This window comes from Rhyacophila brunnea, unplaced genomic scaffold, assembly GCF_057557595.1.
Source record: "Rhyacophila brunnea isolate RB1 unplaced genomic scaffold, BYU_Rbru_1.0 scaffold_22, whole genome shotgun sequence".
Lineage (NCBI taxonomy): Eukaryota > Metazoa > Arthropoda > Insecta > Trichoptera > Rhyacophilidae > Rhyacophila > Rhyacophila brunnea.
The window spans coordinates 28,619,298-28,646,251 of NW_028232882.1; the positions used below are offsets into that span (position 1 = coordinate 28,619,298).

A 26,954-nucleotide genomic window follows, 5' to 3' on the forward strand; every position below is an offset into this window, starting at 1 on the left:
TATTAAATAATGGCTTCTCGCCCGTCTATCGACGACGCTTCCAGGAGCATGATTTTGCTTGCCGTGTTCAATGAATGGACTACGTTGTATTTTCGTTAATTCGTGCCACTGAGAAGCCACATGACGGTGACTCATGGGGCAGGCGGGCACAATGCGTCGTCAAATCCAGTGTGCGCTGGCGTATTTGATTACGTTGTATTTTCGATGATTTACGCGCCACTTGTGAAATTTTGCGCGAGCGCCCCACTCGCTGCGTTAAGTGAGTTTTACGCCTATGAAATATGAAAAATTTGGTACATATACTATGAACGATAGACAATGAAACGTAGTAATTAACTCAAAACACGTAAATTTGGACTTGTGGCGGTTTAGTTGCGAGGGTGCGATATATTGTTTGACGAAAACTGGCGTTACTTTCCCAATTAATTGTTATATTTCACAAATCAGTGCTTCTCAAACTGGGGTAAAGTGTTTCAGCACGTATATGGAAAACATTATTATTTATAAATAACAAAGATTTTCAAAATATCACGCAACTAGATATTACAGTTCCCAACTATATTTATAGTAAGTTGTCGATTTCATAATGCAAAGCATACTTATTGTTTTTTATTTATATCGTATTAAAAAAAGAGTTTAATATACATCATAATTCGCTCACCAAACAGTGCAGTTTTCCCAACAGAAATAGAAAAAAGGGAAATTTTATCGCCACAATATATTATAATAAACACGAAACTTTTCCTTTATAGGCCTTTCAAATGATAATGTTAAAAAGTAATATTTTCGTGCAGTTTTCTCAAAATTAGTTCTATGTAGGCATAATCAAAAAATCGCTCGCTGCGAAATTCTATTTGAAATTTGTTTACGTTTGAAACATTATTATTTCTACCGATAACTTATATTACATTATCGAAATGTCGATGATTGTATATTATTTTTAATAAAATATATAATTTGACAGAACATTGAGCTTGTTTACAGATTTAGCGTACCGTACTATGTAACAATGTTTGAGAAGCACTGGAATAGGGTGATGAGTCAGGAGTGACTGTGTCAAGTGACGGACTCGAGTAGACTAGTGAGTCGAGTGATGGGCTCGAGATGAGTCGTGACGAGTTAAAGATCGTCCTCGCTATTTATACAAACGAAATCAATTCATTACAGGAGACATTTTCGCAATTAAATAAATCATAATATACACTGTTGATCTAGGTTATGATCGAGGAAATGTTGACAATCGCTTCCGCCACTTTGATTTGTTTTGACAATAACACATACATGTTGAAGTGTGCCACCCTTGTAATGCTGAGTGGTGTGATTGCTACACATATAATATTATAAGTACCTATATTAATTTCATGTTCATTCTACTCGTGGTTTGTAGTCAATCAAACTGCATACAATATAATGAATAGTCAGAAATCAAATAAATCAGAAAAAAATACATATTATGTTCGATTGAGTCAATATTACAAATGTCAAGGTCAATAAGTTTATAACGTAACATGAAACTGATAAAAATAAACTACATATGTATCCCCAATAGAAATAACCATTGGAAAACCGAGAAGTTCGTGACTAGAAAGTGTCAAAATTACCACTAAATGATGTAGAGTGAAAAGCTACAAGTATGACTTGAATGAAAGATATTAAAAAAATATATGAAAACTTTTATAATATGAAATAAAAAAAAATGTTAAAAAAAACCTATGACAGGTCGAGTGTTTAATTCTTCCAATACAGTAAATTACCAAAAGTAATTTACATAATAATAAAACATAGTTTTTCAGAAAATATATTTAGTCGTAGGTATTGAACAGTTTTCCGAAGACAACTTCATCTCAGTGGCGAAGGGTGGAGGTAGGCTGAAGATCCGATATAAATAGTGCATACTAAACATTGTCAGTTATACGTATTTGTTTTTATTGAACTAAGAAGATTAAAATTATTTACTGATGGTATTGGTTAGTTTTTAAAATTTAATTAAACCCTGCGAGAACCAAGCCATAATAGATAATAGTAAAAAAATACTTGTCTATCTATAAAATATCTATAATTACGACATTAATAATATATCATTTTGGATATTTTATAGATAGAATAATATTTTTATGTATTATGACTAGGTTTACTGAATGAATTTAAAAAAAACTGACCAGCAACTCTTAATTGAACGAAAAAAAAAATATGAATGAAAAAGTGTGCACAATTTTGTCGGATCGCCCAAAGCATACCAACCATGGCCCCCACAAGGGGGGGCTGACAGGGCTCTAGGGGCCCCGGCTTAGGGGGGCCCGGCGTGACGGGTCGACCAGATAAATGAGATAAATGTACATCTTAAATTTGCTCTAATAACAAAAAAATATTTAGCGCTATTTTGCTTCGGAATTATTACTATTTTAAAATATATAATGGTTATGACTTGTTGAATGATACTCGTACCTACTCGACAACTCCATAATTCGATGTTAAAAAATCGCTAAAACACACTGAATTTTGTTTGACCTCGAACACCATTTGAAAAACAACACTGGAGACCATCAGACTGTCTTTAACCATAGCGATAGGTAGGGGGGACCGCCCAAGATCCTGGCCTGGGGGATCGCTTCAAGATGTGGGGGCCATGATACCAACACTATTATGGTTTGGCTTAGGCAGGTTTTAATTGTTTTTTTTTTAATTAACCAGCTCCATCTGTAAAAATAATTGTAGTCATAGTTCAATAAAAACAAAAACGTATGACTGACAAAGTTTAATGTGCACTATTTATGGCGGATCTTAACAGCCTACCTCCACCCTTCGCCACTGCTGACGTTCATCTTTATTTCCGTTCGGTCCAGTTATTATTTGGTTATTGTCTAATGATGCTGTATTACCCATTTTAATTACGGTGTGTTATGTTAAAGTTATTGAAAGTGACTACGTACTTTGCAAGTATAAAAAAAATGTGCATCAAAAGATTTTTTTATCTTGTAAGTCATAAAAGTGTTTATTTAAACTTTGTGCGTCAATATAATCAGTGTGTACGCAAAATCATAGTTCTATACATAATTGTCAACAAGAGTATTTTTTATAAGCTCACGTATCTACGGACAATAAAGGTAATAACTATAAAAAGGTATGGTAATATGTCCCTACTTGATTCATTAAAAATGTAACACAAACAAAAAATATAGCTACCACAAGAAGATTTATTTATCATGATTGTCATCATCACAATAACACATTTTTTTTTATTACATATTATATGATTGATAATGTGTATAATTTAATACAGATGGGTTAAAGCAATGATACTCAACCTTTTTTTTCCTCGGGCCAAATACATATATTTGTAAAGTAACGCGGGCCGCATCACTACTGGTGTGACAAAAAAAATCATGAAACCCCCCTTTTTTACAAAACATTTTTGAGATTTTAAAAATTATGCGTGGTTTTTTAAATTAATCGTGTGCAATAGCAACACTCTTATACCAGATCTGATGTGGACCATAATGACAATCCTCTTCGGGTGTCACTATCTGTGCGTCAAAGTCGAAACGAATCTCAAGATATACGAAATTCCAAAAAAAAAATGTGTTTCGGGCCGCACCTAAAAACTTAAAGGGCCGCAGGTTGAGTATCGCTGGGTTAAAGAAACATTAGGTTCAAGCACAAAAAAAGCTAAAATGCTTGATAAAATACATTTGCTATATTCATCTACCTACTATAATTTTGATACTATACATCAAAATTTTGCCGTGTTTTTGAAGGGGCAGAGTTAACATAATAGTAGACCCGCGAACCTCGGCATTTTCAGCGCATCTATTGCAGGGCTCGAAATGGACCAGAGCGCACCGGAGCGCCGTTCCGGTTCGTGAAATTGGTAAAATTCTCGCTCCGTCTTTCGTGGAAAAAATATTTTAACCGTCTGAGCTAGATAGGTCATATAATAGAAAATCTAACACGCTTATTTTTATAAAATACACATAAAATTGGATAACTATGTAAATATCTTGTCGAGAGCTCCGGTTCGTAAGCTTTTCCATTTAGAGCGCTGATATATTATATACACAATACTGCTATTGGCCGCTATCGAGGGTAGTTTTTCATATTTTGTATCGAAATATTATATTTTTTACAATAAATTAGTTGTAATTTATACAATAAGTGCTATGTTTTAACAGCACCTCTCTTGGGTATGGTAAATATTAGAGCGAGCGAGCAGTTTCGACTGTTTAGACGGCAAACTTATTGAAAAATTTATAATACGAACATATGATAATCTACCCTCAATAACTGCCGTTAGCGGCCGATAGCAGTATGTGTATAGAATAGATGCGCAGGATACATTACCCATAACCAGACACTCCACACTTTGAATCTAGCGATAAACACATAGCCTACAAAGTGTTCACATGTGCGAGGTGTCCTATCCACATTATTAGGATTGTTGGTGTCCGTTTGTGTCATCCGCGCTGTTTTGTCCGTCAAACATGCCGCATCAATATATTAAAGCACACATTGGATGCCCCAAATGGTTGCACCGATTTATGAGTGCCACAGGCCTTGTGTGTTGTAGAATACTGAGAGAAGTGGGGGCAATCCGTGGAGAAAGCTAAATCATCAGGGTCACGATCCTCGTCTATTGGATCCGGGCAAAAATTAAAAATAAGTAGATACCTAATATTTCATTTACTTAAATAATTCGTATTAGTCCGGTGTTCATTACATTATCTACCTCAGTATAAAAGCATTGACAGATCAATTAAAATAAAAAATATAGTCCCTTGGCAGCTATATACACTTGTCCACTATCCGGTAAGTCCACCTTAGTAATCCATGGTAAAACAATAATATTTATGAAATGTTATGAACCCCGTTTGCCTGCGGTGCTGACAACATTTGCATGGCACAAGTTTTTAGTTTAGGTAACAAAGGGTGTTATTCCACTTGAGAGAGTCAGCCAGGTAGGTATTTAACAAAACAATCTAACACACTAACTTCTATATACTTAATATAATTATATAAAAATTGTTTAAAAAGTTCTGATTAATATAAAACTGTAATTAATGTGAGTTCGGGCCTGTCGCTATGACGTAGGCAGGTAGACGTTTGTGTCAAACTGAAATCCACTGAATGTTTTTTTTATAGAGAAACCTCATAAGGGACTATGTTATATTGTGCAAAATCTTTGTTTCGTACGTATATGGATGTATTTCTGCAAACAAGATACAACCCACACGTATAACATTTTGAGAAAATTTAATATTTGTGATTATTTAATTTAAACGTCTGATAGGATACTTTAATAAAATCAAATAATCACACATCGTTTTAAATCAATCTTAACTCAAATATTGAATTTTGTTAACATGTTACACGCGTGGGTTAGATCTCGTTTGCAGAAATACGCCCTGTTTTAAAACGCTTCCCTAGAAAATATGTTATTTAGAATATTATGATTATTTATTGTTTTTCAAATATTCCTAATAATATGTCAAACCTCAAAAATTGTAAAATTTATTGAAGTGACTTATTTTTTATGACTGTAATATGGACGTTGAAAATAACCACAGAAAATAATACTATATTTTTTATACTTATTTTAAAATTTTATTACCATGCCATCTAGTGTCAGTCATAAAATGTTAATAATTTCCATTTTTTTAGTTCCATCATTTGCCACGAGAGCCGCGTCGCAGCGCGCTGAATCCATTATCAATACGCGGGACATGTCATTATTTCAGATGCGCGGTGAATCTGCGCCAGTCAAAAAACGAATGTGTAAGCCATCGGGCTAAGCTCGTAAAAGCTCGCGATCGAAAATGTCAACAAAAATCTTAACAAACGGTTGTTACAACGGCGATGCCACAATCCCAAAGCAAGAAAATGGCACCATCCCGAATGGTAAATCCAACGGGATCGCGCACGAACCCAACGGCGGCGTATCGACTAAAAATTATCCCAGAAAACTATCCCGGGCGACGTCGGGAATACAGGTTAAGAGCGCCATTCCTAAAAAAAGGTGCGTTTATTCCATTCCTTTCTATTCTAAATCTATCCCAATGTGTTCGTTTATTTTCAGATATATTTTGTGCACCGTTTTTCATTCATGATTATTCTGTAATCTTTAAAAGCATGCGCGCGAATATGGGTTGAAAATTAAGTCGAGTTAGTTGGTAGGTATGTATGTATCTACATACATGATAAGCGAAATGATGACATACGGCTCATATAATCTATTTTGTCAACGTCTTCCCACAATATAAATTGTCGGTTCCCTCTTATAACACAATATACTATTTCTTTCGACAAACAACTGCAGTGAATTCAATGCAGAAATAAATTATCATAATTTTCTTTACAGATTTTTCAGGTTATCTAGCTAATTTTCACTGGATATGAAATATAATTAATATTCTCGCTTTTCTCGTGTGTAGAACATTTGTAAAGAAAAATTCACTCAAATTCTAATTTTCCGTGGTTATATTAATTTATTGTTTGCTAAAAAAACAAATAATTACGAATTTGTAGGTGTACAAAATACAATATTGACATTCGAACAATAAACAAAATAATATTATATCGTATTTTGAATTTAGAATATGTAGTACTTACGTCGTATTATTACCACGTTTTTTATTAGCTCGTATTCTTGTTTGTCCAGTACAATTTTTTTCTTGTTTGTCCAAGATTTGTATTGGACGATTGAAGGTTTTTAACTAACTTCCCGACTAGCTAGAGATTTGAAACTTTTAGAATATATTATCAGAACACGATTACAATGCATTCTTTTAATACTGTTAGCCATCTTTAAGCAGAATTGAATTAATTTTTAGTTAATTCTGTTTTGTATGAAAAGTTATTTCGGAAAAAAATCGTAAAAAGTAAAACACTATTATTGGTTTCTAAGGGGGTCCTAGCAACTAAATTATTAATATATACGTGTGTTACTATGGAAATCAATATGAAATTTCAGTATTCTATATTTATTCAGTATTTCTATCAAATACAAAAAAAGTATTTATTAATACATAGAATTGTCAAGTTTATATTATGATTCAACAGAAAATTTATAAACATAGTAAGTATATAAAAAGTTATTTTTGTCTTGTAATTAATTTTTATTCGTTTTAATGCTATCTATAAATTAACTATGGAAAACCTTTATAGTATAAAATAAAATACATAAAAACAAATAATTTAATCACACTCATGACTAATTTCGTCACCTTAGATACACATTTTAATTGTATTGAATATAAAAATAAAACATTAAGTATTCTTAGATATTTTGTAATATTAATAGAGTTGATTTTTTATATTAATTAGCCTTGGATCTTTCGTCATAATATCATATATTTTGGTTATTTTAAATAATGTCTATCAATTAATTATTATAATATTATATTGGCAAAACATAGCGTATTTAAATCATAGAATTCAATTGATCAACCATCGAATATGACTCGTTTCTTGACATTTTTAACTATGACAAAGTTACTTAGAATATTTAAAAAATATATTTTTTTTTTTAATTTACTTGCAAACCGAAAACGAAATCATTCTACTTTGAATATTATTTCGATATTTATAGGTGTTTTATAAAGCGGTAAGAAGTAGTATTATAATGTAATTTATTATTTTTGCTATTTACGAATTTTAATAAGGTTATATTAGTTTTATGAAGAGCTTTTTAAAGTCAAAGTTACGTATTTCAAAAATCTATTTTTATTACATTACGTACACCCTGAAACGGATCTTTGGTAACTTGCCAAAAAATATTTTTTCTGATTTATTTAAAGGAACGAATATTACAAATTATTCATTTAAGACGATCACAATATTATAATATAATGTAGGTATATATATGCGTAAATTAGATAAGGGGCAGGTTGAATAGATGTCGTTGAATTAGTTTACATTTAAATAATACAAACAAACGTAGATCAAAACTGAATGTTCTTATAGGCGTATCAAGTAATTTCCGACCTATATCCGCCTTCCCTCTCGGTCACAAATATACAGTTATACGGCCCACTATTATAGTACGTAGCTGTATTTTTCGGTAAGAAATATTGTTTTTTATAAAACGATGATTATTTCATACTATAACAGTGGCGTAACAAGGGGTGTACGAGCGGGGCAGTCGCCCCTGGAGAAACTCGAATAGGGGCGCGGAAGTTTCGTCAAACGTGCAAGAATAAAATTTTCATCCTAAATGACCAAATTATGGGGGAAAGAACCTTCTTACGATTATAATAAAAGTAATGTATTATCGTAAAAAAAAATCGCCTGTGGCGCAAATCTTTTTGGTGTTTATTATCTTTAAAAAATGTGTTTATGTAACTCCAGATATTACGTTGTCGGTTATATTTTATCGATTGTTTAGTCTTTTGTTAGGTTAATCATATATGGTGAAAATTCACTGTATTTCCTTCATAATGAAGTAACTAAACCTATAAAGAGTTTTGTATATGTACAAACCAACAAAAAAAATGGTAACCAGACACCATCGAATTTAGTACCTATACGTTGGTAGTAAGTGTGCATAGGTACCTACAAGTTTTGTATTATGTAAAGGACGCAATTTTCGTTACTGACGTAAATGCCTCTCTACGTCAATAAAGTATAAACAAATAAATTAACCTTAGAACCGATCATTTACACTTGAAACAGAATGAGGTTACCAGGTAACCGAAAATACTGAATAGTAGACTTATCGGTATTCGAAAATAGAATAAGTACTCAAATAAACGTTACCGATTCTATGAAATAAATTTTGTTAAAAAAAACTTTCAATTAGCTGTACGTTTTGTTTATTTTTAATGTTTCAATGATAAAAAATAACATGATATCGTATAAAACGTATATAATATAAGTACACATAAAATAAGAAATACTAAAATATCTTCCTACAAAAGTAAACAATAAGATGTGATATCTAATCTTCGACAATACCAAATTGCCATTTAAAAAAAATAGTTATTTTGTAATAATATTTAAAACTTCTTATCTACACCGAAGTCAAATGTGCTCATCACTCCATCAGTGCCTAAACTACATTTGGTGATAATAATATTACGTTAAATATCACTACCTAGACAATTTTATCTATATTGAGAACATTACATTAATTATTATCCAAGTTTATTGACATACTGTCACATCGTGTCCGGAAACTTCTACGTATGCAGTTCGCCGTATCACACTTCTCCGTGAATTGTTATATCGGAAATACATGGGCGTATATTTAAGACCGTCCAATCTCTTTGGGACGTATAGTACAGATATAAAATTAATGTCTAAATAAAACACAGTTCTTGTCGGTTTACATTTTACAGGAAGCCAGCAGCAAAGAAATTTTGAATATACCCGATATACATATTTAATCTTTGAATATAATGGATTATATGTTAGGTTAGTTTAGGTTGGGTCAGGTTAGGTTTTCATACTTGAATTCATGAATTTTGTCGAAATCAGCTATGAAAATTGAATTAGTGTTCATATTGAATCTAATAAAATTGGAGACCGTATAGTATACGGTCAACTCTTTCCGATATAAAGCTCACGGTGAACTGTGCCACGGTGAAATGTTTTACGTACAATTTATATGTAACCCTGTCACATAGGTAGTACTGAAAAAGTATAGAATTCTTTTGACAAAATGACAACTGAAAATGATTTTTTCATCTATTGATATTTCTAGCAAATAGTACCAGGTGGCAGTACCACCTGTCAACATTCTCATACGTCTTCTCCCCGTCTCTCTATCTCTCTCATACGTTTACGTGTATGTTCTGTCTTACTGTCTTTGTTCTGGTGTTTCTAATTCAATTATGTGCAGCGTTGCCAGCAGCCTTTTTATTGTCAGATTTAGCATTTTTAATTATGCATCTAGCTTGGAAAATTTTCGACTGGTGTATGAAGACGTTATTTTAGTATTAAACAATGTTCAGATTTTTATTAAACTTTTATATGCAATTCAAAGTATATATTATTTTAGTTAATATACTAACTGACTTTATCAATAATGTTAAGTAGTCCTATAATGCTCAGCTTCGTGGGTTTCTTTGAGTGGATATGATATTTTAGGTGACAATATGCCTACAACGATATACTTACATACAAAATATTCCTTCTAATCATCAAGTATATTTTTTTTTGAAAAAATGCAAATTTTTAAGTCGATACAAAAAACGACATTCTGTTGTTTTTTTAGTCAATAATTTATTTATTTAGCAATTCATATAGTAAGTAATTTGCTATGGATATAATTTTTGATTTGAGGTTTACGTGGGTCTGATAACATAACTCAGTTATTTGATAAACCTATAAACATAATATATTTTTACCAGAATATTTACCTTTAATATGAGAATAATCGTGAAAAAAAAGAGAAAAATCTTACAATGATTGACAATTTTTACATAATTTGAACTGTAGAATAATGTTTTTTTATGTAATTTTATATGACAATTTAATTGGAAAAAAAAGTTAAAAAACAATAATAACAAATCTTTTATAAATCATGATATTTATACTAATAGAAAATAATTGTTAATATTTTTATTGAAAACATCGGTTAGTTGTATTTTTTAATCAAGGCGTCACAATTTAAAAAAAAATCTCGCCTGTGGTGCTAATTTCATTCACATCAAGTTTCATTTTCATTACTAGAGGAAAATATTGATCACGTTATCTTTATATATATATATTATGTCCGTTAAATACAACGTACGTGGTGAGTGTAGGTATTATGAACATAAAAATTACAAAAATTGTAATATCTACATACAATTATTATTATTGTTTATTGAAAAAAAATCCCTAGTTAGGATTTTTTCAATGACTTTCCTGGCATTTAGATCGATCATGTTACATTTCGACTGCTTAATCTCCAAACCGGCTAACTCCATTTGTGAAAATTGTTCAGTAAGGAGAAAAAACTTTATAATTTAACTTTCGAACGGAATTTAACAATTCAAAAATACACATGGTTTTTTTTACAGATAAACTGCAATATGAATTATTAATACACTATTTTAGCTTCCCTTTTTATATATGAAGAAAATTTATTTAAATAGTGGAGTTGTTCCATTTACGATATTGGAGATTTGGCACCTGTAGTTGGCTGTTTTGTTTGAAGTACGATAACGCATTTATTTATAGGCTTAGGAGTTTGAAATTTTGTGTGAGCACAGAAAACATGTTTTCTAACAAAATACTCATAAAATCTTAGTTTTGTTCAAATGTGCAGTATGGTTTGGAGATTAAGCAGTCAATTTTTATCATATTATTATTTCTATATCAGTGATTCACTAGCAGGTTGCGAAATACACCTGGTTTTAACCAATTTGACTAAAAAAATATATAATTAAGGTTCCGCGTGACCTACAATGAAGGATTTTAGAAACTATTAACTATTACTAAATCATCACCAAACGTATAAACTACTGATTTCCTAATTTTACCAAACAATTACTACTTTACATTATGTGCAACATAATAGAACCTCTTAAATATTTGGATATAATGGATAAATAAACACCGAAGTCAAATAAAATGTTCTCTACGATTTTTTTCTTCTGGTTCAATTTTGGTTCTTCGAGAAAAACTTTCAAAATTGCATCTTATGAAACATATTCTTTTATCAATCGCATTACAATAATTAATGTTTATGTTTGGTCCTAAGGTGTTACACAATTTATTAAATTTTATGAATTTTTCGGTAAGATGTGCAATATTGTAGACATTTTTATTGATTGTAATTTGTGATTAAAAAATGTGTGCATTTCTTGTCACAGTTCAAACATTCTAACGGCGACCAGCCTCATAATATCGCAATACCGGAATCTTCAATGTAAGCCGAATCTACTTATATTTTCACATATAATTTAAAATTATTGTGACTGTGATAGTTGACTTTTAATACAATAATTAATTCGGATGACCGCACAGTTTAAGTGTGATTTAAATATATTGACCTAGTAATCTTCAATGCTTTTATGTCTTATAAATGGCAACCCGACAAAACCGCCCGAACATTGTCGCTCAGACATTGCCGCCTAACCAAATGCGCCCGTACCAGTGCTCGTCAATACCGCCCGGACAAATCCGCCTAGACAAAACCACCCGTCAAAAATAATAAAAACTATATAAAACAATTGCTTTTTTTGATTTTATCGATAGACATTTACATACTTAAGATAATCAGTTTAATCTGAGATATAATCCGTTGTAGTTGTTAGTAGAGTAATACCTTTAAATCATCAGCTTTTAACACTTAGTTAACTAATTTAGTGCTAACACCGCGACTGGCGCGTTTGGAGTACTTGGCCATTAGATAAAATTAACGTGTTATTTAACGTGCTTTTGTATGGTAGTATTTCTAATTTAGAATATTTAAGAAGGTTAGCACACAATATTGAAATTTAATTTTAAATAATATATATTTTTTTAATATCTTTATTCGTATGTTTTTTTATTTGTCTATGTACCCATCTAAAATATAATATTATGTAAAAATAAAAAATGTCTTATTTCTAAATTGTTTTGGCGGCAATAACTGGACGGTAATGTTCGGGTGGTTTTGGTTCGGGCGGTTTTGTCGGGACCCCCTTATAAATACCAGCAATCATCGAGAAACCCCATTTCGGAAACGATTCTCTACAACAATATGTTTTGGTTTCTAACTAGTCAGAGGTAAATTTAAAATTATGGTCGTCATTTTGCTTAGTCACATCATACGTTATTTATGTATGTGTGAGCTTGGGTCTACAACCACTGGAAATATTTTTCTTGAGCATACCTCCCTATAAATGTGCTTTAATTGCTATGTTTACATTCGCTATTTGAAAATTTCAATAGCCATTTATTAAACATTAAAACAGAGATTTAGATTGATTTAATGTGTATATCGTCATATTATATCTGTCAATTTATTTTGAAATAAATTCGATTTATTATTTTATCAATTTTGGTTTTTAATTTTGTACATTTTGTGATTTCAGCTTATTCGTCATTAATTTTTACGTTTTTTGTATATATATATATATATATATATATATATTTGTTTATATTATTAGGTTTCTTGACTCCATTTGGTATTTTATATTGTTTTACTCAGTGGAGAAGGGTGGAGTTAGGCTGTTAAATTCCGACATAAATACTGCATACTAAACTTTATCAGTCAAACGTATTTGTTTTCGTTGAACTAAGACTAAAATATTGTGTAGATAGTGTTTGTGAGTTTTTAAAATTCAATTAAGCCCTGCCTAATCCAACCCATAGTAGATAGTGGTAAAAAAAATCGTTTATTAATACAATAATAGGTAATTTATTGATAAAAGAATCATTTTTATCGATTATAGTTTGATGTAGGCAAGGCTTAATGAAAAAAAAAAACTAGTCAACAACATCTGTAATATTATGTATTCTTGATTCATCGAAAACAAATAAGTATGAATGAAAAAGTGTGCACAATTTTGTCGTATCGCCCAAAGTATACCCTGACTATTATGGTTTAGTTTAGGCTGGGTTTAATTGAATTTTAAAAACTAACCAGCACCATCTATAAATAAAATTGTAATATTAGTTCAATGAAAACAAATACGTACGACTGACAAAGTTTAGTGTGTACTTTTTATATCACTGCTACTACTGCTACTACTACTGCATTACCTACTTTGGCATTGACCTTGTCATGATTATCTAGTAAAGTTTTTCGTTTAATCTAACGATAAACCTCTCATTATAAACGGTCGATTTGCTTGGTTCAACTTACTATCAGAATTGAAGTTTTAATAATTATTATACATAATATGAATTTATAGAAAATGTGAATTCGTTTATAAGTATTAACAGAATTATTGCATGAATATAGAACCGATTACAAAGTAAATAAATAAGTTGTGGACATTGTATATAAATTCATCACTAAATAACAGAATAAAGCTTAAGGTGATAATGAGGCTAGGAACAGGACACACAATTGGTAAAAGATTTGATCTCCTCATGGGAAGAAGCGATTTGCAGCTCTGTGATGAATGTGATGTTTTGGAGGACATTGTACGTAAGCAATACAATATCCTAAATACGAACGACACGGAGTACAGGTGCGAATTGCTGATACTTTGAGAATGTCGACGAATTGAAAGGTGCCCTGGCGGTGGGTAGGACGAAAGAGTTTGGCAGAATATATTGTAACAGAATAAATTCGAATAAGGGCCTGATCGAGGGTTCATCTTCTAGATGAGAAGAGGCGATATCACAGCGAGTCGCAGTTAAAGTCTATGTAAAATTATTAAAAAAAAAATAACAAGAAATTAATAGTAATAATTTAGCCCATTATCTTAAACCAAATCGTATTTTACAACGTTTTTATTAGCTCGTATTCTTGTTTGTCCAGTACAAATCTTGCAGTCAATTTTTAACTAACTTCCCGACTAGCTAGACATATGAAACTTTTAGAATATATCAGAACACGATGCTAATGTATTCTTTTAATACGTTTAGCCATCTTTAAGCAGAATTGGGTTCATTTTCAGTTAGTTCTGTTTTGTATGGAAAGTTCTTTCAGAAAAATTCGTGAAAAGTAAAATACTATTATTGGTTGCTAAGGAGGTGGTCCTGGCAACTAAATTATTAATGTATACGTGCATTACTATGGATATCAAAATGACATTTCAGTATTCTATAGGTATTTGTTAGTTTGTTTTTTCTTTACTTCATATCAAACAAGTTTGAGTATATTGAGCATAATAATTCAACAGAAAATTTAAAAACGTTTTATATAAAAAGTTATTTTTGTCTTTTTATTATTTATCACGACAAAACGCACATTTTTATTGAGAAAGTAGCATTACGATGTCCATTGACTTTAAAAGGAAATACGATTTCGTAATAAATTTCCTTATATAACTGTATTTAAAAAATACCATATTAAATGTAAGTATCTAATTTGTATGTTATTTTTATTATTTTTTGTATAGTGTCTCGTCGATCCTTTTGAAAATCTTACGAATGCCGTAACGGCAACTTGACGTTTCACCACTTTCCCCGATAAATAAAATAATAATAGAAAGGAAGTCATGCGAGTAAAACTTCTAAAAAGTGAAAACAAAAACAATAAATTAGCATATTTTTTCGAAATAGGATTTAGCCAAGCATACTCTGGTTAGATCGTTAGATATATTTATATAATATCTGACGATAAATAAACGACACACATTAATTAGTTTCATTTAATTTCGATTTGGTGACACAGTTTAAATCTAGTCAGGATTTCACGGCACACCAAAATTATATAATTTAATTTTTTTCTTGAAATAGGTAATAATACTACGGTTGCACTTTTATTTTGAAAAAAAAAAAATCACACGAGAAAACAATTAGTACCATTCAAACATGTTTTTAAAATATGTAAATTTACCGACTAAAAATATTTTTTCTGTTCAATTTGAACAGTATAAATTATTAATTTAAGACGTTTAAGACGTTGGCATTTAGATCTATTTCGACGGGTTCGAGTCCCGCCCGGCACCATTTTTTTTATGTATGTTTCCAAATTATATACTGATAATTAATTTATGGCTACCTATCATTATTATTAATTTCAGTTATTAAATTATTGCGGAAGCATAATTAGTAATATTCACCACCCGGAATATAATGGACGTGGGGTCAATGAGGGTAATACATTTTTTAAAAATAATATTTATGTTTCTGAGGCTATTTTCATTATATACTTATAAAAATTAGCCGGTTGCAGTGTCACCTGTCAACATTCTTGTCGATGCGCTCAATAATACTATGTAGGTAACAGTACTACTATTTTTATATCATAAGCAAATAAATATAGAGTAATAATATTCATACTTTACTAAACAACGCGTCGATTTGAATACCAATATAGATTGGTATGTATCTATTTCGATAAAGCCGGTGTATTTTACGTGCGTAAGTATGTGAGAAAAAATGCATATTTTGCATGACTATGCGATTGAGTGCAGCACGCATTAGAGGGATGTAACTTGTGTATTATATTTATCGATCTCGAAACAAATACGAAAACTGTTTCATATGCAAATTTACATATGTCAGAATGAGATAGTCTATTGTTAGCCGTGCATACCTTTATCAGATAGAGAGAGAGTGTTTGTGTGTTGCGCAGCGTTACAGACAGATAGACAAAGATAATCAAGAAATATACTATAATATATAGTGTAACGTTTTGCTATATTATAAGTAAGCAGGTATCTATAGCAATTGTCGTATGCATGAAGAGTGTGTGGAACAAATGCGGAGCAGAAAATAGCAAAACAAATTATTAATGATGATTTTTGAATTACAGACAGGACCTGCTCCGATGGAATGGTTGGGGCTACAAGGACTCTCGCTTTATTGTCAAGGACTCCATCATTAATTTCACAGGATCAAGGTAAGATTTTTTAATCAATTAAGATAACACTTGTATGTAGTGTGTGCACTGTGCAGGCGTGCAAATAAAAGAGAGGTTCCAAAAAAGAAAAAAAAATAAAATTGTTCAGAATATTAAATTTTAAATTTAGAATATTTAAATCGCATATTAGTTATTCTTTTTCTTCGTCAGGACCTCATGACTGAGGATCGTGACCAGGATTACTAACTGTCAAACAGTCTTCTCAATGCATTGACCCCACTCATATAAGTAACACGAAAGGCCTGTGGCCACTTAAAGAACCGTTGCACTCATGAATTGGTGCAATAAACTAAGGCATCTATTGTTTGCTTTAATATTCCGATGCGACGTATCTAAAAGACTAGACAACGCCAATGATACAAACGGACACTAAACATTCTAATAATTATGACCGTTAAGCCATGCGCAATAGGTCAACACCCTTAATTATACCTGCAAGTAAGATGTTTATAGTTGGACTTAAAGTTCGGAGTGTCTGGGTATGAAGAGTGTTCCCGGAAAAGTGCGATATTCCGTGGGCGGGGTAAATGTTGAAATCCCGCTGCCTTAAAAATCAATAAAAAATATTGTGTATATATTTCAAAATGTACAATTTTTCTGTGTGCGCGCCTAAATGTGTGTATAGACTGTATAGTGTGCCAGAATTCTTTCTATTGATACATACAGTAATAAAAACATGTAGGAAATTTCGTCTGCGGCACATACGTATTCTTTTATTCGTTTATTAATATTTCATCATTACTATATCCAAAACCTTTCACCCCATTTGCAAGCCACTTCACACCACGTATGGTCATAATATTACTGAATTACATCTCCACTAGGTATAATTTTTGTACCGTGCCCATTGCAAGATTAAAGAACGTCCTCTTAACCTGATTCTCTAAGCCTCACCCATAAGTCCATCATTATTAAATATGAATAAATCAAATCATGTAGGTACAATTTTACGATGTGTACCTACTGTCCGAATTACATTTAATCTGATTATCAAAATTTCAAGTGCAGAGTTTCAAAGCTTTCCAACAAATATATAAGTAATAGCAAGTTTACAGACCATCGTAAAATCTGTATGTAGACACAAATGTACCTTGGTTCGCACTACGCATTAGATACAAAATGTATAATAAATCATTATTATCAGTATGGAATGTATTTGGTGTTTTAGCACTTTTAGCGATTTTAGCAAGCATACAATACATTAATTATGTCATATGTACTTATATGATTTTGCAAATTATTGTCGTTTTTTGTTTTTGTTTTGTTTATATTTTTTACCGAACATAGAGGTGTGTAACGAAGTCTGTTAAAATATGAAAATAAAAGTAAGCCGGCTCGCACATCACAACTCGCCTCGTGTGCCTGACCGCCATAAATCAAAATTTCCGAGAACGGGCGGCCAGTGTTGCATGACACAACCTCGCACATCTATCTAGCGACAGTCGCGTGTAGCCTTCGAAACGTATTGATATTTCAATGCGGTGATCGGCGAACCGGTATAGGAATGACCAATAATTCGTAGGTGTTTCTTTGTGACTTCGACCCTCCGACTCGGAGCCCGAGAAGGATGCAACATGTCGAATGCAACAGCCAGATATTTTTTTCAGACGAAATAGTTGCATTCGATCAATCTACGAAGCTCCATTTGGCAGCGCGTGTTATGTTGTTTCGTTAAACAACGATGACGTCACATCGACGTATTCGACACGTTTTTAGACGAGATGAGTTCCGATGTGCGAGCCGCCTAAGGGTGCACACTACAGTAGGTATGTAGGAGGAACATAGTTATTTAGAATATTATTATAATGATATACTGTCGTCGAATAGTTAAAACCTCCGATGTGATAATAATTGTATTAAAATGTTTTTTTTAAATTTCTAATTTACGTGGGTGGTTCATCGTAGTAGTTAAAAATACTCTATGATGACGAACTTTACTATATTCTGTTATTCCATATTAATGTCATTGTGTTATTCAAACAAATCGAGTTATTCATCAAGTTTACTTATGGCTCATCATATTAAATTTTACAAACCGGGACAAAATCCAATATTGGACCTTTCAGAGAGAGTTTTCCGTCCAAATTCCATGTCTGCCAACCGGATAACACCCCTTTACAGAAGTAGGTGGTAGATCTTCAATAAACCTTCATGCTCAGCGTAGGTCAAAATGGAGCTTTTATGGCATTTTCAGAGCATAACCCTGGATATTCCTTAAACGTTGTAGATAATCTATTTAAATAATTTTGAAGCCTTATTATCCTTTATATTTATTTTAAATATTTGATGACTATATTATAAAGTATTTTTATAACATAAAATAGTATTCTTTTAAACCTCTCGATCTAATGTTTTAGAATATAGTCATATTTCAGTACGTCCATGTGCATTGGTGTTAAGATTTTTTAGTTTTATAATTGTTTAAACGCATTTACAAAACCATTAGTAAAATTAATGGTAACATTATATAGTGACATATTGACGATAAAAAAATATATTTTATAATCTTTAGTGATCCCAAATTTGACAAGAATTATGCATTTTATTATTCAAAAATTCTTGTCAAATTTGGGATCACAAAGATTATATAATATATTTTTTTTATCGTAAATATTATGTCACTATATAATGGTAACATTAATTTCACTAATGGTTTTGTACATGCGTTTAAAAATTAATAAACCTAAAAAATCTTAACACCACTGCACATGGACGTACTGAAATATGGAGCGAGAGGTTTAAAAGAATACTATTTTATCTAATAAAAATACTTTATGCAGTAAAATAAATATAAAGGATAATAAGGCTTCAAAATTATTTAAATAGATTATCTACAACGTTTAAGGAATGTCCAGGGTTATGCTTTGAAAATACCATAAAAGCTCCATTTTGACCTACGCTGAACAAGTGGACCGTTAACCCACTATTAGCTCACAGTGATTAATAGATTTTATAAAGAATCATGAGTTACCATCAAATAAACGCTAACTATCTTTAGAAAATGTACAATCAATAATAATTTTTCGTTAATACATGGAACCGAAGAAAAATTAATGTTTTCATATGCGAATCAGTATATTATTACCTATTGTATTAATTATGATCGGCGATGTACGATGATTGTTGATAACATAATATGCCTTTATCTAGTAATCAAGTAGTGACTCGCCTTTGTCTGCGTTCTGTCTGTTTTTATAACTTGAAATTAAAATATTACTCTTTTTGAAATGATTTGCTCTTATGGTTTATTATTAATTGCAAGTTCTCGAGAAACTGATCGGTATTCGAGTTTTTTTTTTTACAAATGTCGCAATACCCAATAATCGTTATGACTTTGGCAACACCTTTGTGTCAATCAGAATGTATTATTATTATTTAATATCAGACATGCTGTTTGATAAAATTTTATATTTTTGACCATTAAATATATTTTTTAAATTAGCATATTATATTTTAAGCAGGGCCACTTCGAAACTATTATGAGGTAAACGAGTACCATTTTGTTTCTTTTGAAATATTGCACGATAATATTTACTTGTGTAGGTTTATTTGTAGATATAATATCTTTTATTGAAAGTGATATCCTTTTTTTCTATTGTTTATAGTACAACATAATATATTAATAATATATTCGTTTATGTGTTCAGTATCTATATAAGGTAACAACTACCTACTAATAATGTAGAAAAAGTTTTTTTTATCATGAAGGTATTTATGCAAGTATTTAAATTGTTGTCGGTTTGTGAATATTTTTTAAAAACATTTTTTTTTGTCTTAATATAGTATAGTCTCGTCTTGAGAATTCTCTGATATTTTGAAAATTCTCATTTCTCGAGAAATCAAGAAATTGCTCCTAGGCTAAGCTGCTTGACCGAATTAAAAAAAATGGCGCTTTAGAAAAGAAACGTCTCAGTGTTTCTTTTTACCTGGGAGAGCTATAAAAACTCGAGTTTAATTCAGGACGGAATTTCCTTTAATCCGGAAATTTTGATTTAATAACAGAAATGAAAAAGTTGATAAATTACAGGCTCTATATTATTATATTAGCTATGTGCTTTAACCAATTAAGCTACGGGCCTCCTACTTAATTACGATAATTTTAACTAGTAGGTCCTACATGAAATGTTTATCAAATTGCGTTAATTTTGACGATCGGTTTTTGTGTTATAAATTAAGAAATTATTTATTATACTAACCGACGCCTGGCTCTCGCCAAATATTTAGTTATAACGCCTATTTGAAGTTGCCAATAATTTTTAATAAACATTTTTTTTATTCAACGAATAATTCACAAGATTTGAGAATGTAACATTCCATATATTGAAAAAAAACTCAGATATTATATCGTCACTGTTCTGGCAGAAGACACTAATTCGAAAAAATGACATATTGAGTTAGTACCAAAATGTTCCTTATTTCAAACTTTACCGTCTGGAAACATTCTTAATAAATAAACAGTCTTTATTTTAAAGTCATCCTTTTTACGATTACTTAATATACTCACATGATAGACCATTTCAAACATTTTAACAACTTCAAAGTCAAATTAATCAAAACTAGTATTCTCCAGTTAGTGTGTTCTGCCAGAAGAAAAAATCACAATTGAACAAAATATAGAATAATCAATATATAGAATGTTACATTCCCAAATCTTGTAAATTGTCCATTGAATAAAAAAGATAGTTATTACATTTACTTGTGTTAAAATTTCTCATTTTACTATAATGGCAATTTCTAATATACTTCTGAGACTTAATGGACACAGTGCCTATTTATGTATATAACGAAAGTATGTTATCGATAATAATCGATGATTGATAAATAACTTTAAATATAATATATTTGATTACAATCAAAGAATAGTAAATTTTGTGTTGCCCAGGTTATATTAATAATAATGTGTCCTCATTCTTATTAAATGACCATGTGAAAATGTGCATTTTTGACATTGACGAATCAATGTTTTTTTTTATTCCATAAAATGTCAATATTGAAAATTCGCTTTATAAAATATAATATAATAATATTTTCACATACGAATGAGAAATATTTAAAAGCTGTTGACATAGAGACTTTTTTTCATGGTTATTTTCTGATCACTCAAAATCCTTTACCCAATCACTTTTTGCATAAATTTTCTTCATATTTAGACGTCAGCAAGTTAATGACATTCAAATGCATAGTGCCACCCTTAACGGCCCACATGCTCGACGTAGGTCAAAATTGATTTTTTATTGTATTTTCAAACCATGATCCTGGACACTCCTTAAACGTTGTAGATAATCTATTTATTTAATTTTAAAGCCTTATTATCCTTTATATTTATTTTAAACATTTGATGACTGCATAAAGTATTTTTGTTTCATAAAATAGTATTCTTTTAAACCTCTCGCTCTAATGTTTTAGAAAATAGTCATATTTCGGTACATGAATGTGCAGTGGTGTTAAGATTTTTTAGATTTATTAATTTTTAAACGCATTTGTAAAACCATTAGTATAATTTATGATGAGATAATTTTAGTAAAATATTTACGATAAAAAATTATATTGATAATCTCTGTGAATCCAAATTTGACAAGAATTAGGCATTTTATTATTCAAAATATCGGCAAGATTAACACATTTGAAGATGATTCTAAAGATACTTCTTATAAGCTATGTTTTTGACCATTCAAGTGTGATAAACATCTTATGAATAATGATTGCTTTATAATAATTATTGACCTAAGAATAAGGTAGTGTTTTTTTGAAATACGCCATTTCTTTTGTCATTCCCCAGTGGTTAAGCTACAACATACGGCCGTAGCCATAAATTGACAAACTATAATTGAAATAGGGAGTAAAATGATATTAACGCGCGTGTTTGAACATGTACCTAACCGAATTTTTATTTTATTTTTTTTAAACAGTACATGTTCAAACACGCACGTCAATATCATTTTACTCCCTACTTCTAAAACATTAGAGCGAGAGGTTTAAAAGAATACTATTTTATGTAACAAAAATACTTTATGCAGTCATCAAATGTTTAAAATAAATATAAATGATAATAAGGCTTTAAAATTATATAAATAGATTATCTACAACGTTTAAGGAGTGTCCAGGATCATGGTTTGAAAATACAATAAAAACTCAATGTTGACCTACGACGAGCATGTCCCCCCTTAAGGAAGGGGCAATGCTGTTAGGCAAGACTAATTTATAAAATTAAGACTAAACTTTTATTACCTGCATTGATTTTGTGACTGATTTTATTAGTTGTAAAACAAGAAATTCTGGTACTGTTCGTTTATCAGGAATACAGCGGAAAACACATTTTGAAAATACCCGATATACTGGATTATTTGTTAGTTTTGGTTAGGTTAGGTTGGGTTAGGTTAGGTTAGGTTAAGTTAGGTTTGGTTAGGTTAACCTAACAAATAATTCAGTTTATCGGCTATTTTCAAAATGTGTTTTCCGCTGTATTCCTGATAACCGAACAGTACCGAAATTCTTATTCGTCCTTTGTTCTTGTATAAAGATTGTTAATAATTTTGACATATTTAAAAAAAATATGGTTTCTAGACACCTTTTGAATTATGAGAAAATCTAGCATTTTTTCTGGCATTCAGCTTATTTTCTTACCCTATCTGGCATATTTTTGTGTTGGCAACATTGCATGCGACATCAGTCGTGTTTTTATAACGCTGTGTGCGATGTATTACGCTACACGTGTTTTGTGATTGCCAACAAAGTCACATCGACAAATTCGAGACGAGTTTGTATGTGCGACTTGGATTAAAGTCATATTGTCTTTTTTCCATTCCTGCTAATGCGATGTAACTGCAGCAAGTCTTAAATGAGCAAACGCAGTATTTGAGAATACCTGCATTCAATGATTACTGCAACAGATTTTGAAATCGTCATCTTAATAATCTGCAATATGATATTCGTAAAAATGTCAAGGGAATAGATCTAAATAAAGAACAAAAAAAAAACAGCATGTAACTACTGACTATTCATAATTTCAATAAATGATGAATGGCTTATCTGTATTTTTATTTTCGTTCAAATGTAGAAAAATAATTTTCAAAAATCTCCAGGCCATTTATAATTTGTCAGTGAATAATAAAATAATATGTTAACCCGAAGAGGTGAATATTCTTACGGTATAATATATAAAACTCGATGTCTTTTGCATTAATTTTTAAGGTCACGGTCATTGATTGCATGTCTATTATTTATTAAGAATATTATGTTTGTTTATGTTTGGGTGACTCGATTTTTATGGTTATTTTGTAAACATTAATAACTAGGAGGAAAAATGTAATATGGTGTTTTTGATTAAGACATTTTATTTAAAAGACGAATAAATCAATTTAATTGAAACCGTCTTAAATACATTATTTATAACACTAAAACGAGCCATGAGGCCCAATGACACTAGCGTAACGAAGCAGTAGTGTAATTAGTAATATAAGATAAACAATCACAAACATCCAGGCCTTGGAACCAAAAATAATGGGAATTGGATTACACTGGGTGTGGTATAACAGGCTAGAGATCTGGATTGTGTAAAAAATTGGGATAAACTTAAACACGTGTTAGAAAAATACTTTTTTTTTCAATATTTACGTATGTATCATAATAATATGCAATTTAGTTTATCATGTTAATATAACGTGCTTTCAATATTTGGGAACAGTCAACGCGGTCTTTTACTTGGGTTTTATGGCAGTCAGGCCATAAACTGCCCTAATTCAGAACTTTGGTCCGTGACGATGGCTTTTACATTTCTATTTATTAATCTGTTCCGTGATCCAGGCTTTGAGAAAGTAATGGAAATATATGGTAACCTCACCGGGAATTGAGAATGAAAGGCCAGCGCTTTACGTACTGGACTACGAGGACAGCTTGGAGTTGTTGATAAAATATGCTGACAATAAGAGTTTGAAGTTTGTGTTTATTACATGAATCTGCAATGCGAAATGATTTTCAGCGAATTAAATTATTGTTTTTCGTAACCTTTTGTTCAGGTTCACTTTTATATTTTTTACTATTACGATATCATCATAATCAGTGTGTATAGTCCGGTGGCAAAAATATTTGCATGCATGCGAAGAAAGTACAAAGATCAACAGCTAGATTTTATAGTGAACCCCTTACGTCTCACATGTGACAGTGAGGCGACTTTATTGGGAAGGCCATGTATGAAGGATATAACCATCCACAAGGCTCCTGAATAAAAAGGGGTTCGAGAAACCTAAACGGACATGGTTGGATTATGTTCATTGTAAATAGAGACACGGTATCCCTGAGGCTATAGTATTGTGGCGAGCTTGTACCAAATATAGGGGAGTGGAAACCTGGGCCCTGAGAAGGGTGAATTTTCACGAGGCGTTTAAGATCAACATTGGATTTTAGTGTTTATATTTGTTTCATATATATGTTTAAAATTAAACCACTATTTTATTCAAATGCAATACACTATATTTAAATATGTAGCATTTTTTATTGGATATTTCATAATTTTTCATAATATCTTAGAAACATATTATAATATATAAATATTATTTTTAGCATTAAAACAGGCTATGTGACACACAGATTTTGATAAAATCACATATTTATATATTGAGTCCAGGTCTCTAAATGGACCGAAGCGCAGTTCCAGTCCATGAAATCTCCGAGATAATCACTCCGTTTATTGGAAAAATTAAGTTGACTGTCTGAGTTATAAAATAACACATAAAATTAGAAAAACATATATTTTAGGAAAATCATCGCGTGCTGCGGTTCGTAAAATATTCCATTTCGAGGGGTGATTCCGACCTTACCTGGAATCAAACCCGGAACCCCCTGATGAATGGGGGGATTCAGGCCAGGATTTTTGGCACCCTCACCTACCCATCACTAAGGTTAAAGACAGTGTGATACTCTAAAATAGCGTTTTTCAAATAGTGTTCGAGGTAAAATTGATGGTATTGATTGTATGTTTAGCGATTTTTTCTATGGTTATATTATATTAATATAATTATGGTTAGTCGTCAGGTTAGGAATAATTATTTGTCGAGTATTGACACAATAATAATAAATTGTATCCTACAATCACATGTTTTAAAATATTAACACTAGCGTAGTAAAATAGCGCCGCAGGCGACTTTTTTTACTAAAAAATGGGAGCTGAACTGCGATAACCTTGTCGGAAATCCGAGGATATTTTTTAATAACCGAAATCCAGAAAATAGCCAATTGAACATCGGCGAAGTTCAGTTTTAGCGTCCCGTCGTTTATCAATTCCATAAATTCCTTTCGAATTTATAGGAAAAGCGCTTCTAAAGAATTTTCGGCATTGGTTGCAAAAGGGTTTCGTATCCAGTCGCATTGATCGTATGAAAGTAATGATGAAATTTCTTTTGCAGCAAAGTTAAATGTTTTTGAAACGGATGGTGGTCTGGTAGGTCCTTTGGTACATTTGTAGAGATCCTAGTCTTAACTCCTTCTGCCAAAGTTAGAGTCTATTTTTAAATCCTTCTAATTTATCACAGCACGTCAATATATATTCATTCTGACCTTGCATTGTTTTATTAAGTTCATGCAGGTGCTCAAATATATTACCAGCCTTGTAGGCAAATTTGGCTACTGCATCGCGGCACACCTAGCATCGTCCCGCGGCACACCGGTTGCGGAGCACTGCATTAAGCTACTGAGCCAAGTGCATTGTGGTATATTGCCGAGGCTGTTACGCAGTACCTATTATATATTTTAAAATCTATTTCTAAATCAAAATTTTGAAATCCTTAATTATTAAATAAATTTTCGTTTTCTTCATATTAACTATCATATGTTATGAACATAAAAATTGTTTTCTTAATCAGTGTTCTTCAACCTTTCAATACCCGCGGCCCGGTAAACATAGGACAAATATTTTGCGGACCGGTATTAGCCAGAAATAATAGCCGTTATAGATAGGATTTTATTTATTAAATCTTATGTTTTATAATTACAACCTTTGGTTAGTTGCATCTGCTGCTGCTTTTTTGTAAGCAAATTTGATATACATGGTTGCAGCATTGTGTCTGAGAGATGAAGCGCTGCATTAATATCCATTCGATTTCTCTTTTTGGTTTTTATTACTGACATAGATGATAATTTTTTTTTCCACATAAATAGGAAGTCGAAAAAATTACTTTATAATTCGGAGATGGATATTCTTTATCAAGGGATATCAAAAATTGAGACAATGATTGAATTTTATGTCTGGACACCGGAGTGACATCAGAAGATAGCTCGATCAGATTTTCTTTCTCACGAGGATCAAGTGCGCGTGAGTTAAGATCTAACAAAAATGGATTATTAATCCAGAGGTTAGAAGTTCGCCTTAACGTAGATCTTAATTTTCATAAAAATATTTATCACAGTTTTCAGCTGACGCTTTTAAATGTAGGCTTATGATGTTGAATATGACTTTCTGGATATCAGCAGCGTTCAAAAATTTTCCCAGTATTTCATCTAGTGCGAATTCCCC

The 26,954-nt window shown here is 31.2% G+C and overlaps 1 protein-coding gene across 1 annotated transcript in view; it reads left to right on the plus strand.

Moving 5' to 3' along the window:
- Positions 1-5,752: 5,752 nt before the first annotated feature.
- Agps (alkyldihydroxyacetonephosphate synthase) overlaps positions 5,753-26,954 on the plus strand; it is a 104,046-nt gene continuing 82,844 nt past the window's right edge. The window contains exons 1-2 of the mRNA XM_085949383.1: positions 5,753-6,010; positions 16,340-16,426. Coding sequence (XP_085805509.1) covers positions 5,811-6,010; positions 16,340-16,426 — 287 coding nt within the window. The 5' untranslated portion in view covers positions 5,753-5,810. The remainder of the gene's footprint in view (positions 6,011-16,339; positions 16,427-26,954) is intronic.